The sequence below is a fragment of the Balaenoptera ricei genome, chromosome 16, assembly GCF_028023285.1.
Source record: "Balaenoptera ricei isolate mBalRic1 chromosome 16, mBalRic1.hap2, whole genome shotgun sequence".
Classification (NCBI taxonomy): domain Eukaryota; kingdom Metazoa; phylum Chordata; class Mammalia; order Artiodactyla; family Balaenopteridae; genus Balaenoptera; species Balaenoptera ricei.
This window is the reverse complement of record NC_082654.1, coordinates 37,342,190-37,358,657: the sequence shown is the minus strand read 5'-3', so window position 1 is coordinate 37,358,657 and position 16,468 is coordinate 37,342,190. Positions and strand designations below refer to the sequence as shown.

Genomic DNA, 16,468 nt, shown 5'->3' with positions numbered 1-16,468 from the left:
ACTTACTAGTAAAAATATTTTTTTGCTTTTCTTTACTTTTAGACCAATATTACTAGAAAACGGACTTCTCAAAAAAAACAAAAACTAAGTATAGCTTTATCAGCAAATTAAGAAATCTCATAGGAAATTGTAAAGCTGTAAATTTTGTTTATATATATATTATATATTTACTTATATATAAATATATATTTTATATATATATTTATTTTTATATATAAATATATATATTATATATATATTTATATATATATAATATATATATGGATTGTTTGTCACACCTGGGTTTCAAGTGTTAGATGAAATACTCTGCCTTTTTCTGTGCAAAACACGATGGGTAGAAAATAACAGGTAAGTGATGTCTCATTCTGAAGTGTATCAGGAAGGTACCAGCTAGTTCTTTTCTGACATTATACCAGAAATTTTTTACTATTGAGCATACATCATTCATTTTTATCCTGAGTTTTGAAAGTGGCATTTTCAGAAACATTACTCTCTGGTGGTAGAATTTGTAGCTAAGTGCTTGTGTGCTTCTAGTGCTGTGAAAATTCTTTTTCCTGAGTATAACAATAAAGTGTCTACTATAGCAGCTTATGTTTCATGATTATTCAGTGATATATTTTTTTAGGTGCTTAGATATTTATTTTTAATATTCTTATTTTTTCAGAATCAGAAATTAATTTAAATTCATTGGTTCAAGAGCTTGAGAAATCTATTAAGGTAATACTTTTAAGCTTTATTTTGTCTTGATAAGGAAATTAATCATTAAGTAAAATAAGCAGCATGAATTATGACTGGGTACGTCTATTTTAAAAATAATTTTTTTAAAGAATTTTTTTAAAGAATATGGTAAAAAAAAATTGATGAGCATAAATGCCTTCACCCTCATACCTCTTTCCAAAGATGGCCTCTGGGAAGTTTCTTTTAGTCTTTCCAGAAAAGATTTATGTGTGTGTGTGTGTGTGTGTGTGTGTGTGTGTGTGTATATATATGGAACAAACACACTTTTTAAAAAATTTGTACAAATGGGATTGTAGTTCTGTGTCTTGCTTTCTTCCCTTAGAAGACGTCTTAGAGATAATTCTATGGCAGCACATACAGATCTATGTCATTCTTTTACTAGGTGCATTGTGTTGATTAGATATATTTAAATGGTGTTTATTTTGTCTGAAGTTACTGAGTGTTTTAAAATTTAGGATATGGCCTGAGCAGTGTGCAGCATTGGAATCCTGAAAATCTCTAGCACTTTGTACCTTCAGATCAGATAATTACTCTAAATGGTTGTAGATGAATTTGACACTGATAGATCTAAATATGAAATTGCAGGTATACATAGAGGTGAAGTGAATTTAAAATTCTAAACTTAATATTTTTCCTGACCTTCTCTTAACTTACATTTGTCCTTCTAAAGAGCTGAATATTAAAGATATGATCAGATGTAAATAATTCAAGATCTTGGTATCTAATACCCAGTACTTTAAAAAGGTAACGAAAATAATGTATTTAGTACAAGATATTACAGCTATTGTTTAGACAATTCATGATCTTTTCCTTTTATTTTTTCTAGTTACAAAAATAGCTGCTAGTTGTAAAAATTCAGCTATATTAAACTATGTAAAGTAGAAAGTACAATAGTACCCCATAATGTCTCTCCTACATCAAAAACAAAACAAAACCAACTTGGCTGGTAGCTCTTTGAGACTTTTATATATATCCATTTTAATAGAACATTTACTATGAACTCTTTTAAGTTCTTTACATATATTTACTTGTTTAAATCGCCTAACAATCTTATGATGTAGATACTGTTATTTTTTATTTTTATGGAGGTGTCAAATAACTTGCCTAGGGTTAAGAGAACTTAACCTCATGGTGCTGATTAACTGTTGATCTAGGGTCACTGTTCCAAAGGGTGTTTTGAAAGCAGACTCTTTTAATGGTTAAAAGTTTGTTTTGCATGGTTCTTTAGCATCCTTCCTACCAAGCATACCCTAGGCAGAAAACATTCCTTTGAATAACTGAGATTTGTGGAGGATGGATTTTCTTGGTGAAGACTGTATAATTTGAAGGAGGAAAAAAATGACTAGGTCATTATGATAGGTCTGAGAGTGGACGAGGAGACAGCTTGAAATTGTCATGGTCTGTTTGAAAACTCAAACTTTGCCAGAGGTCTGATCCCTCTATCCCAGGATTTTGTCATTTATCAGCGACACCAAGGGACTAATTGTGAAAAAGCATGGAGGTTATTCTTCATGATATCCTTTGTTTAGGGATATCTAAAAAGACTTTGCTTTTTTTTTTTTGGTAATAATCCATTACTTTTTGACTTAAAGTCATTTTATCTATATCTCTTAAGAACATTTGCTGATTTTACCATGTAAAATGATGTTTTGTTTTCTCATATAGTTTTTGTTCCCCCCCAAAATGGATTGCTACCAGTATGTAGGAATTTAATTAATCTCTGCCTTTAAAAAAATCTCTGCCTTTACCATACCTTTAATTACTTTATAAACATACACTTAACTGCTAAGGTTTTACCCTTCCTCTTTCTGGGTACCTTTTCTTCTGCTGTCCTTTTAGGGAGGCATAGTCTTTGCCTTAAAAAATAAAAATCTAAATGGCTTTTATCATCTAGATAAACTAGGAGCTCATTTTTTTTTGGGTTTTTTTGTTTGTTTGTTTCCACGTGCAGAAGGATTCACATTTATTGGTTCAAATACAGCACCTAACACTTGCTAAACATGCATTTCACACTACTTGGTCACATTTCCACAGGTAGTCGATGCACAGAAGAGGGCCCATCCCTTGCCAGATGGTAGGGTGGGAGATAGCAGAGGGACCGGGTAGCAGAGCTTGCCAGCTATCACTTGGTCATGCAGGGTTGGTGGAGCCAGGTTGACGGGCAGCCCTTGGCCAGCCCGCTGGGGACAAGGGCCCAGAGACATCCTGTTTGCTCGACTCCTACACAGGACTGTGGGTAGAGGTGGGCCTCGGGTAGGCAGCCCAGGGGGTAGGCTCACGGATGCATGTGCCACCGGAGCTCCTGAAGGTGGTGTCATGGGAGGTGGTGCTAGGAGCTCACTTTTAAAGCAGTGTGTAGACTGTGTATCTTTGATATGCATAGGCTAGAAGCTAAGGCTAGAACCTTTTCTGCCACTTGCGAACAAAGTAACAAAGACATTACTTTGAGAAGCGATGTCTTTGACATTACTTTGAGAAGCTTTGTTTGTAAAACAATTGATGAGTTTCCCCAGTTACTCAAGATTACTCAAGATTTTAAGTAAAAGTACCTATAAGAAACAATTTTGTCATAGTGTTTTCATATTTTTCTTTTCAAAGCACATTTTGTTTATGACTTAGAGGTAAGTGTTTTAGGGTTCTGTGGTTATCTGCAAATAAGTCTCTAACTCACCTGATTCCCTTAGAAAATCTAAAGATGAATTTGTTTTTAGTATCGGGGTGAAACTACACACTTAACAAGTTTTTTTTTTGTCCTCCTTAGTGAATGTACAAGTTAGTTAATATTGCTCACTTCCTAGAGTCATTGGTTATTTTAGGGTGAGATTTAAGAAATAACTTAGAAAATGTTTCAATAAACTTGAAAATAAAATTTTTATGATGCAGTATTGAATCATAATTTATATAGTTCTTAAATGTATTATAGCTTTCTATATGTGAACTAATTTTAATTTATTTTACTTTAGGACAATGCTGGTACATCTCCTTTAATAATAAACAATAAATTGGTTTGTAATGAAATGATTGAAATGTCTAAGGACAGCAAAACTAAAACGTATTCAGGAAGAAAAAGATTAAATGAAATTGAACTTCAACAAGATGAACCACCAGCAAAGAAAGGTACTCTTCAGCTGCTAGCAGGAGGCTTTTAAGAAAGCTAACTCCTAAACCAGGAAACAGAAAAGTAGTAAAGAGAAGGAAATTTACTTATCTAAGGAAAAAAAACTGAGAAAATATAAATGTCCCTAAGTTTTACATTAACATGTTATAAACTGTCTAGAGGATGGGTATATTTAAAGCTGCCTTTATTTTAATAAGTATGTTTTTAGATATTGTGCTTTTATCACTTTAACATGACAATACTTTTACTTTTGTGCCTATAGTAGTTAAAAGTCATCACTTTCATCTTCATGATTTATAGTACCTTTTCTGCCAAAATTTCTCCACATTGTTTTTTCATTTGAAGAAAAAACAATTTGACAGTAAGACTTTGAGCTAAACATTACTAAAGACAAATGTGGTCAAGTTTTGTTTTCTATGAAATTACTAAAAAAAAAAGTGGGCACATGCTCCTCTATACTATACATCCCTGGTTATATGGAAGAACATGGCAGCTTTCACCTTGTCTCTAAGCTGTTCATTCTGTCTTTTGGAAAACTTTTACAGTCTGATACAGGGAGGGAGGGCTTTCTAAGGGAAGGTGCATTAGCTTTAGAAACCTAATTAGCAGAAAAAGTAAAACAAATATCGTATATTAATGCATATATGTGGAATCTGAAAAAATTGCTATAGACGATCTTATTTACAAAGCAGAAATAGAAACACAGACGTAGAGAACAAACATACGGATACCAAGGGGGAAGGGGTGTGTGGGATGAATTGGGAGATTGGGATTGACATATATACACTACTGATACTATATATATAAAACACATAACTAATGAGAACCTACTGTATAGCACAGGGAACTCTACTCAGTACTCTGTGGTGACCTAAATGAGAAAGAAATCCAAAAAAGAGGGGATATATGTATACATATAGCTGATTCACTTTGCTGTACAGTATAAACTAACACAATATTGTAAAGCAACTATACCCCAATAAAAAATTTTTTAAAAGATGGATTTAGAATGTTATTAATATTTATGAGTAATAATATATTTGAATTATGAACCAAAAAAAAAAAACTAGTTAGCTGCTTCACCTTGAGAAAAATGGATAAATTAAGTCTTTCTTTGGTCATTAGTAAAATAAGTTAAATATACCTGCCTCCTGAGGTTGTTAAGAATAAAAACAATTGGGTAATACACCAATATAATAAATACCTCATAGAACCTCAGTAAAATTAATGTTTTCAAAAGTAGATGACTTAAAGGATAATATAGCGCTAGATATATTAATCTAATAAAGTATGAGCTAATAGATTGAGACTAATATGCATGGTCACCTTATGTTATCATTAAAAGAGTGGTGCCTTAGCTACAGGGAGTATAACCTTGTTATGATTTCCATAGCACTGTTCCTCTATTTTTTCACCTTGATCGGTGCCATAGAGTAGTTGAGAATATAGGGTAGTTGAGAATGCAGGAATAGTAGATCACTAGGAAATGGAAGTGAAAGTTGGCAGGAGCTAGTGATCTACATGGTATGACTAATCCTAACGGTAACCCATTCATGAAGAAGATGATTGTATAATAACTCTAGTTGTTAGCGATAAATAATTTGGATGTGGGTAGATTTAAGTAAGTTTAGGTAACAAAGTATTTTTTTTTTCCTCCTTAAATTCATAACCACTGTGGCTATTTCTCAATTATTTGTTGTTAGAGGCTAAAGGGACTACATAAAGGATCATAAGAAAATTGTAGCTATGACCACCCTTCTTCCCCTCTACCTGCTACTAAAAAATCTCCAGAACAAAATATGGGACTCTTATAAATACTAGGATAGGGGGTTGATAGTTTTACTGGATGTATGTTTTCTGTTCCTAAAGGGAATGCAAAGCCATTTCCCTATGAAAGTGAATTTACTTGTTTGAGGTCACTGTATCTGTACTTTGGGAAGCTGATAACCATGTAAACAGTTCAAGAAACAAGCCTTCAGAATAGTGATAAAGGAGACAAATCAGAGATATGGTACAATCTGCTTACCTGTAACTTTTCAACCAAAACTAATTTTTGTAGCAAAATATAGGTAAGCAGTATATATATAGGTTGAATGTGATAGAAATATTGAATTAAAGTAATTATCTTTCTATTGTTTGTTTACGTTTTATAAGTTAACCTATATTAGATTTATATACAGTAAAACCTATTTCATCTTTATTGCTAGACTAATGCTTTAATTTCTCACTGATGAGGCTGTTCTGAATATGTTCTATGAATCTTTTGATATAGAACATAAAAATTTCTGAAAGAATAATATGAATATCTGAACAAGAAAATCAGGTGCAAAACAAATTATCTGCAGTACCTTATGTTATGTAATTATCCTAGTTATTTTTTTTTTAAATAAATTTATTTATTTATTTTTGGCTGCATTGGGTCTTTGTTGCTGTGCGCATGCTTTCTCTAGTTGCAGTGCGTGGGCTTCTTATTGCGGTGGCTTCTCTTGTTGCGGAGCACAGGGTCTAGGCACGCAGGCTTCAGTAGTTGTGGCTCATGGGCTCTAGAGCGCAGGCTCAGAAGTTGTGGCGCACGGGCTTCGTTGCTCCGCGGCATGTGGGATCTTCCTGGACCGGGGCTTGAACCCGTGTCTCCTGCATTGGCAGGCGGATTCTTAACCACTGCACCACCAGGGAAGTCCTGTCCTAGTTATTGAAGTATAGTAAAATTAAGAGAACAACATTAATTGATCACAAAAGCTTTATTGCACTTACTGTAATTCACTTCAGGGTTTAGGGGCTATGTCCATAGAGTATGCATGACTCAAATCTCTTCTCTCAGGATATTCAGGATTTATTTGTGAGCTCTGAATTTCTGATTGTTGTCATTTTTAACTTGCTTAGATCCCATCTTTCTCTCCTGATAAAGGGTTCAGACATCTTTATAACTTGTCTTCTTAAAGGGCAAAGGATTAGTCATTTCCACTGATGAAGGCATAGGTGTGAAAATTACATCGTAAGTTCAGAATTACTTAAAGGGAGAGTAGAACAGAGGTGTGAGTCAGTGGAAAAGACAGTTATTCCACTGTGGGATGACTTGCCACAGCTTTGTAAGATGTTAGGAGGCAATCTGATAAAAAATAATGCACTGGTTGAACATTATTTTTAAAAATTCATAAGAGTAAATGGGCAAGTTTGTTGTAAACGTAAATAGGGGTAAATCTCTAAGTCTCCAGAGTAGATGGAATCCTTAGGATAAACTGAGAATCTGAAGGAACTAAATTAGGAAAATGTAACTACAAACATAGGAAAATCATCAAAAATAAACTCATCAGCTTTTCAGAAAGCAGGCTATAGAGCAGGGGTAATGCCATGTTTTTCCTCTCCTTTTTGAGGCAGGAGAGACAATGTAAGTTATAGGTAATAAAACCTTGTCCAATGAACTTTTAAAGTTAGTCTGTTAAAGAGATCTTGGAATCCTGTTACGGGATTACACAATTACTGCTGCCCAAGAGCATTTAAACAATTGGGTGAAGGAAAAGAATATGGATTGTATTTGAAAAATGGAAACTTACAAACAAAGCTTGCTTTTACATGTATACTACTGAATGTAAAACTGGATAAATTCTTGGATGGAGCACGGAGGTGAGATTCCCAGATTATATAGTGATTTTTGGGGTGAGGGCATGCTCTCACTGGGGACATCAGTATCTTGAGAGGACTGGGATTTTTTTCTCAGCCTTATTGAGGTATAATTGACCAATAATACTGTAATATATTTAAAATGTTTAACATGATTTGATATACATTGTGAAAAGTTTCCCACCTTATCACCATTAATTAATACATCTGTCACCTCACTTATTCACCTGTTTTCCCCCTCTTTTTTCTTTTTTGGTGAGAACAGTTAAGTTAAGTACTCTCCAGGCAAATTTCAGTTATACAATACAATGTTATCAATTATACTCACCGTATTATACTTAGATCCTATGACCTTATTCATCTTAAACTGAAAAATTATACCCTTTTACAAGCCTCTCCCTATTTCCATCACCCCTCATCCCCTGACAACCACCGTTCTACTCTCTGTTTCTATGAGTTGGATCTTTTTTTCTCCTCATATTGATACCATACAGTATTTGTCTTTCTTTGTGTGGTTTACTTCACTTATTTCACATAATGCCCTCCAGGTTCATCCATGTCTTTGCAAATGGCAGGATTTCCTTCTTATTTAGGCTGAATAATAATATTCCATTGTATACATATTTATTCCACATTTTTAAAAATCCATACATCCATCCATGGACACTTAGGTTGTTTCCATGTCCTGGCTATTGTAAAAAATGTTGCAATGAACATAGGGCATGAACTTGCATGAACTTTGAGATAATAATTTCATTTCCTTTGGATATATACTCAGAAGTGAGATTGTTAGCTCATAAGATAGTTCTATATTTAATTTTTTGAGGAACCTTTATACTGTTTTTCTAGTGGTTGTACTACTTTATATTCCCATCAACAGTGTGCAGATTCCCTTTTCCCCTCATCCTTGCTAGCATTTGTTATCTCTTTTTGATAATAGACATCCTAACAAGTGTTAAGTGATATCTCACTGTAGTTTTGATTTGCATTTCCCTAATGATTAGTGATGTTGAACACCTTTTCCTGTACCTGTTGACTATTTGTATGTCTTCTTTGGAAAAATGTCTGTTTAGTTCCTCTGCCCAGTTTTTAATTGGATTGTTTGGTTTTTTGGCTGTTGAGTTGTATGAGTTCCCTATATATTTTGGATATTAACCCCTTGTCAGATAGATGGTTTGCAAATATTTTCTCCCATTCCACGGGTTGCCTTTTCATTTTGTTGACTGATTCATTTGCTGTGTAGAAGCTTTTTAGTTTGATATAGTTTCACTTATTTATTTTTTGCTTTTGATGTTCGTGCTTTTGGTGTAATATCTAAAACCTGTTGCGTAGTCCAGTGTCAAGGAGCTTTTCCCCTATGTTTTATTCTAGGAGTTTTATGGTTTCAGGTGCTATGTTTTAAGTCCTTCATCCATTTTGAGTTAATTTTTATAAGTGGAGTAAGATAGGAGTTCAATTTCATTCTTTTGCATGTGGATATCCAGTTTTCCCAACACAGTATTGAAGAGACTATCCTTTCCCATTGAGTATTCTTGGCTTTCTTGTTAAATAAGTTGGACATATGTGTGTGGGTTTATTTTTGGGCTTTTGAAACTATTTCATTGGTCTATGAATCTGGTTTTATGCCAGTACCATACTGTTTTGATTACTGTAGCTTTATAGTATAGTTGAAATTAGGAATTGTGATGCCTCCAACCTTGTTCTTTCTCAAGATTGCTTTTGCTATTAGGGGTCTTTTGTGGTTCCATGTGAATTTTTAGATTGCTGTTCTATTTCTGTAAAAAATGCCATTGGAAATTTGATAGGTATTGAATTGAATTTGTATATTACTTTGGGTAATATGGACATTTTAACAATATTAATTCTTCTAATCCATGAACATGGAATATCTTTCCTTATTTTGTATGTCTTTTTTCATTTTCTTTCACCAGAGTTTTATAGTTTTCAGTGTATAGGTTTTTTACCTTCTTGGTTAAAGTTATTCCTAAATATTTTATTCTTTTTTATGCTATTATAAATGTGTTTTTTTTCTTATTTTCTCTTTCTGATGGTTTGTTGTTAGTGTACAGTTTTTGTTTGGTATAGTGTTTCTTGTATATTGATTTTGTATCCTCCAACTTTAGTGAATTTCTGTATTCTAAAGGTTTTCTGGTGGAGTCTTTAGGATTTTCTATAATATAAAATTCTGTCATCTGTAAACGGACAGTTTTACTTCTTCCTTGCCGATCTTGATACAGTTTGTTTCTTTTTCTTGCCTGATTCTCTGGCTCAGACTTCCAGTACTAATGTTAAATAGAAATGGTGAGAGTGGACATACTTGTTTTGTTCTTGATCTTAGAGGAAAAGCTTTCAGGTTTTCATGGTTGAGGATGACATTAGCTGTGGGTTTGTCATATATGACTTTTATTATGTTGAGGTATGTTCCCACTCCAGTCTGTTGAGGGATTTTATCATGAAGGATGTTGAATTTTGTTAAATACTCTTTCTGCATCTAGTAAAATGATCATATGATTTTTATTCTTCATTTTATTAATAGAGTATATCACATTTACGGATTTGCATATGTTGAACTATCCTCGCATCCCTGGGATAAATCCCACTTGATCATGGTGTATGATCCTTTTAATGTGCTGTTGAATTCGATTTGCTGATATTTTGTTGAGGATGTTTCCATCTATGTTCATCAGTGATATCGACCTGTAATTTTCTTTTTTCCAATGTCCTTGTCTAGCTTTTTTATCTGGGTAATGCTGGGAGAGAGCTGTGATTTTAATTTATCAAATGGAGTCATAAGATTAAAAATCTTGAACAGTCACTTAAGTTTTTTCTCCCACATTATATAATAATATCTGAAAGACCTTTCATAAATGCTTGTGCTTTTTCTTTATTTTTCTCACAATGTCAACTGTGATTAGCATATAGGAAGATAGAAACCTATTTGTATGTAGGATAGTAGATTTAATTTTAAAGATCTTTTTATGATCTTAAAAATGCCTTCTTAATTGAACAGATTCATTACATAGGGTACTATCATCTCTCATCTAGGATGCATGAGAGCCTGCCACAGGCAGGAGGAAAAACTTAAGGGCTTGTATGTCATTACTATGTGAGATTTGACATTTTTCTCTTATGGAACAGTTACATGTAGGACTGCCATATAGGGGCTTAGTAATGAAGCAAACTGATATGTTTAGATCCCAAATGTTATTACAGGGGTGACTGTCAAGGTCTTCCAGAAATTTAGAAAAATAAATTCCTGGAGAAGTGTGCATGTACCCTCAAAGTGTTTGCATGTACAATACATTCCAGATTTATCAAGTCAGTATGTTTGGTATTTGTTCTCAGGAATCTACATTATAAGCTCTTTTGCCAATTCTCTAAAACTAGAGAACCACTGTTGTAAAAAAGGCACTGTAAAGAGAACAGCTTAAAATTTAAAACATAAAATTGCACTGAAGTAACCAAGTTAATATAACCGAGGCATGTTAGATTATAAATTTGCACATATCTAGAACCAGAATAGGTTACTGATGACAAAAGTTATGTTTTTCTGATATAATGATATGTCTTAGAGATAGAAAAGGAGAACATAAGCGATGTAGCTAAATTTCAAAAATAATTCATTTAGGGGGACCTCCATGGTGGTCCAGTGGGTAAGACTCTGCAGTCCCAATGCAGGGGGCCTGGGTTCAATCCCTGGTCAGGGAACTAGATCCTGCATGCATGCTGCAACTAAGAGTCTGCATGCTGCAACTAAGAAGCCCCGCATGCCTCAACTAAGAAGCCTGCATGCTGCAAATAAGACCTGGCGCAGCCAAAACAAATAAATAAATATTTTTAAAAATTCATTTAGGATTATTGTTCATGTATATAAAGATGCATTAGACACAGAGAGTCTGCTGTCAGGAAGTTTGGAATCTAGTAAATGAGAGTGACACGTAAACATATTATTTCAGTATAATCTAATGTGCTCAGATGCATAGGATAATATGGTGGCACACACTAAAAAGAAAACTATAAAATACACTTTTTAAAGATTCATTGGAAAGTTACCAACTGAAAGTAACAGGTTTCTTAGTGAGGAGAATTTCAATCCATCTCTCCCTTATAACTGTCTTCTGCTCTTATGGATTTCATATTATATGTGGGACCTTTAAGCATGAGGAATTCGATTCTCAACGTGCTTAATGAGACTACCAAATAAAAATATAGGTGAAATTGACAGATAAGTGGCCAGTGGGGGAGTGAATGAAGGTCAAAGGACATGTTGAGTTGATTATATCAGTACAGTATTGTGTAGAAAATTCATAAAAATTGTATTAGAGTTGTGTATATAAAGTTCACACATATCAACATCAAACCATGAAGTGAAATAGAACAGGAAAAATATTTAAAAACCAAAGAATCAGATTCTTATATGTTTTGAAGTAATTTTCCTAGGATATGAGATACTCATCAGGTCAGTTATTATATCATTGGAAATTGTATGAAGACATAAAAAGATAAATTTGTGTATCTGGAGAATTGAGAATTATGTTTCAAGGGTTAATCATGTAATCTGTGAGAAAAATGTGAACATAGTTTATACTGGACAGTTGTGTGAGATGAGTTAATTTGTCAAATATTAAGAATTAAGTTTTAGCTAATGGTGCATCTTCCCTGGACATAGTTTAATCTATACCAACTATGTTCTTGTACTTATATAACATTTACAAAATGCTTTAACATACATTACATATTAACTTATTTGGCCCTCTTAACACTATTCTGTAGTAAGTAGGGCAGGTAGAAATATCCTTATTTTAGAAATGTAGATATTAAGCCTGAAAAAGACAAACTTTTATTTATTTTTAATTAGCTGAACTCTTCTGTACAGATTTTCAGTTTCTAATAATATCTAACTATATCCCAAGCACAATGTTCTAAGCTCATTGATTATCTTGATCTTCACGATAACTCTGAGATAGGTGGTATTATTGCTATTATTTTTCCATTTTACATTTGAGGAAGCAGCTGTGGGGTCTAGCAGTTTATTGACAGTTATGCAGCTAGTGAAGGGTAGGGCTACATTAGACTTGGCATAAATTTAACCATTTTTCTCCTAATTTTACCTGTGAAAGTGTAAGGTACTCAGTTTACAAATCACTAATTTAGTAGATCTATAGTATAATTGTACTTTAAAACTGTTCTTTAGTCTGCCTTAGGGTATAATTCCCTACCTTCTATCTCATAGTAATAATAAAGATTTTTGGTAGACAATTTAAATAACATAAAAGCTATAAAAAGAAAGTAGAAGTAACTAGTAATCCTACTCAGAAGTAGTTACCAGGATTTTCTTACACATCCTTTGCTAACTTCTTCTGCTGTGACTTAATGGAACTATAATTTTTACATAAATTGGTATATGCTATGTATGTTTTGCAACCTGATTTTTCTTTTTTACTTAATAGCTTATTTCTGTTTTTCATTAAAAGTGTGATTTCATATGTTTCCTATGTTTGAATATTGGCTTATATGGTAACTTTTTGATTTTTATTAAGGTTTGCTAGATTAATAATAATTTTTTTTATCTTTAAAGGACCTACACATGTTAGTCCAACCATCATTGAAGACCAAAAGAAAAGTGAAGAAATGCAAGAGAGCATTTCAGAAGATGAGGAAAACATTAGAGTTTTACAAGAAAATAATGAAGAGCTGAAAACACGTTTACTCATTGTTGAGAATGAACTTAAAAATGAAAAGGAAGAAAAAGCAGAATTAAATAAACAGCTTGTTAATTTGCAGCAGGAACTCTCTTCTTCTGAAAAAAAGAGTTGTAGTTTTAGTGTAGAGGTCCAACAAATTCAGTCGAATTATGACAATGCGATTTCTGAATTACATGTGCAGAGAGGTATAAATCAAGAACAGGAGGAGAGGATCATGAAATTGTCAAAGGAGATAGAAACTGCTAGAAGAAACATCACAAATAATGTTTCACAAATAAAATTAATGCAAACAAAAATAGATGAATTGCGTACACTTGATTCAGTTTCTCAGATCTCAAACATAGATTTACTCAATCTCAGGGATCTGTCAAATGGTTCTCAAGAGGATAATTTGCCGAATACACAGTTACATCTTTTGGATAATGATTATTTGATAAGTAAGCAAGTTAAAGAAAATGGTATTCAAGAACTTGGTAGGGAAAGGTCTTTCCACTCTACTGTTGAAGCCATTTGGGAAGAATGTAAGGAGATTGTAAAGAGTTCCTCCAAAAAAAGACATCAGATCCAGGAATTGGAACAACAAATTGAAAAATTACAGGCAGAAGTAAAAGACTGTAAAGATGCAAACAATAGACTAAAAACAGAGGAGAGGGAGAATAAACATCAAGATGATCTACTAAAAGAAAAAGAAAGTCTTATACAGCAGCTGAAGGAAGAATTGCGAGAAAAAACTGTTGGTTTTGATATTCAAGTACAGCATGTAGTTGAAGGAAAGAGAGCACTTTCAGAACTTACACAAGATGTTACTTGCTATAAGGTGAAAATAAAGGAACTTGAAGCAATGTTAGAAACTCAGAAAGATGAATGTAGCCATTCAGCCAAGTTAGAACAAGAAATTATGGAAAAGGAATCTATCATTTTAAAGCAAGAAAGAAATCTGAAGGAATTTCAAGCAAATCTTCAAGATTCTCTCAAAAACGCCAAAGATTTAAGTGAAAGGGAAGTCAAATTGAAAGAAGAAATCACAAAATTAACAAACAATTTGCAAGATGCAAAGCATTCACTTCAATTAAAGGAAGAAGAAAATGAAACAAACTGGCAAGAAACAGAAAAGTAAGCTAAAAGTTATTAAAATGTTTGAAAATATGGGAAGCATTTATTGATTTTTCTGTGTAGCTTTTAAAGAATTTGGGTGGGCATATCTTAATCTGGTTAAGTATAGCATGTATGATGACTGAAGAACTTCAATTTTGTTTATATAAACCTTTGGAACCAAATGTTATACGCAAAGATCTGTTTACAAAGTCTCCTGCCTGAAATCCTCCTTGAAGGATTTCTTCGTAGTTTGGACATTCCAAATTTGTGAAAAGATCTAATTTTGTAGATTATTAGTAGCTCATGCATATGATTCTAAGTGATTAGTGATATGTCACTATAGATAAGTGATTTTCTTTTTAGGTTGAAAGAGGAGCTCTCTGCAAGCGCTGCTCTTACCCAGAATCTGAAAGCAGATCTTCAGAAGAAGGAAGAAGATTATGCTGAGCTGAAAGAGAAACTGGCGGATGCCAAAAAGCAGATTGAGCAAGTACAGAAAGAGGTAGGTTATTTGAAAAGGTGTGTGGCCAATTTAAATGATAAAGATTGTTTTCCTTATATATCAAGTTTAGACACTAAGTTTAGTATTGACCAGAACATTTGTCAACTCCATAATTTTTCTTAAATGATGAGAAAAGTTATTTCACAAAAGAAAATTTAGTCAGATTAAACAAACTGAAGGTTGTCTAATATTAAGAAAAATATGTGCCTTATGTAAGATTAGAACCTTTTTTTTTCTTTTAAGGGCTGCTAAGTTCAAGTCCCCCCAGAAAAGTAAATAGCAAACTTTTGCTTGCAGATAGTATTTAGGAGAGTATGTAGTGCAATTGTAACAAGTTTTTATTATAATTTGATTTAAAAATAGGAAATATAATCACATGATTCCAAATTTAAAATATATGAAAATATGTATAGTGAGGGGAAAAACTGCCTCCCAGCCATCAAGTTTCCCTCCAAGGCGTCAGATGTTACCAACTATTTTTTTTCTCTTCACTTATCCCTCCTCCCTCTGTTTTTCCTTCCTTCTCTTCCTATAAAAAATGGAAACATCCTGTAAACACTATGTGAACCTTGGTTTTTTTCACTCAATATTTCCATCTCAGGATATAAAGAGTCTCCAAATGAGCTTTTTTTCTTTTTTATGACTCTGAACATTTATTTACCATTAATCAGACCCGTATTGTTGGACAATTAAGGTAATTTCCAGTCTTCTGTTAATCATGCAGTGATGTCATTTTGAACAGTTGCAAGTCTTCCTCTGGTATAAATTCCTAAAAGTGGAATTTATGAGTCACTGGTTTGTACATTTGTAATTTTGATATTTATTATGCTTTTTAGAGATTATGCCAGTTTACTCACCAGAACTAATGTATGAGAACAAGAGAGTATTTTTCTCTATACTCTTATCCACAAAGTAGTATTTTATCATATTTCGTTGATATTTGCTAATTTGACATGAAAATAGTGTATCTCAACTATAATTCTAACTTGCGTATCTCTAATTATGAGTGAACATTTTTTGGTTTAAAATTCATTTGTATTTTTTTTTCCTGTGGTCTGTATATTCATATTCTTTGTATTTTAGTTTGGGTTATTGTTTTTCTTTTTATTATTGCTTTGTGGGAGCTTGTTACATACTTAGGAAATTAACTTTTTTTTTTTTTATTTTAAATTTAAGGGTGGCAGTGGGAATAGTCATAGATTTCTAATACAAACCAAATACAAAAATCAAACAAACATAAGAATAATGAAAATCTAAATATGAAAAGCTAATCTTTTAGGAGAAAAATAAGGAGACTATTTTTTTTTTTTTTTTGCCAATGGTAATGGATATGTAAGGATATTGACAACAACATTGTCAATAGCAGAGGAATTGAAAATGCTATACATTGATCAATGGGAAACTAGCTAAATTAATTATATTGCATATACACAATAAAATACCATGAAGGAAGCAAACACATATATAGTCTTTGGTTGAACCATATACCATTCTTAGTGCTCTACATTACATATACTATCTCACATAATTTCCCAACAATACTACTATCCCATTACATATGAGACAAGAAGTTAAGTAACTGCCCAAGATGACACATATATATATATATATTTTTTTTCTATGTCTTAATATTGACATTCAGTCCAGTAATCCTCCACTGTAACAGCTCCTTTACTTTGCAGTGAAAAT

General features: G+C 32.8%; 1 protein-coding gene across 4 annotated transcripts in view; it reads left to right on the top strand.

Moving 5' to 3' along the window:
* KIF20B (kinesin family member 20B) overlaps positions 1 to 16,468 on the top strand; it is a 75,989-nt gene that overhangs the window by 27,274 nt on the left and 32,247 nt on the right. For all 4 annotated transcript variants that reach the window (XM_059900032.1, XM_059900030.1, XM_059900031.1 and 1 more), the window contains 4 exons: positions 665 to 717; positions 3,702 to 3,855; positions 13,056 to 14,295; positions 14,641 to 14,779. In XM_059900032.1, coding sequence (XP_059756015.1) covers positions 665 to 717; positions 3,702 to 3,855; positions 13,056 to 14,295; positions 14,641 to 14,779 — 1,586 coding nt within the window. The remainder of the gene's footprint in view (positions 1 to 664; positions 718 to 3,701; positions 3,856 to 13,055; positions 14,296 to 14,640; positions 14,780 to 16,468) is intronic.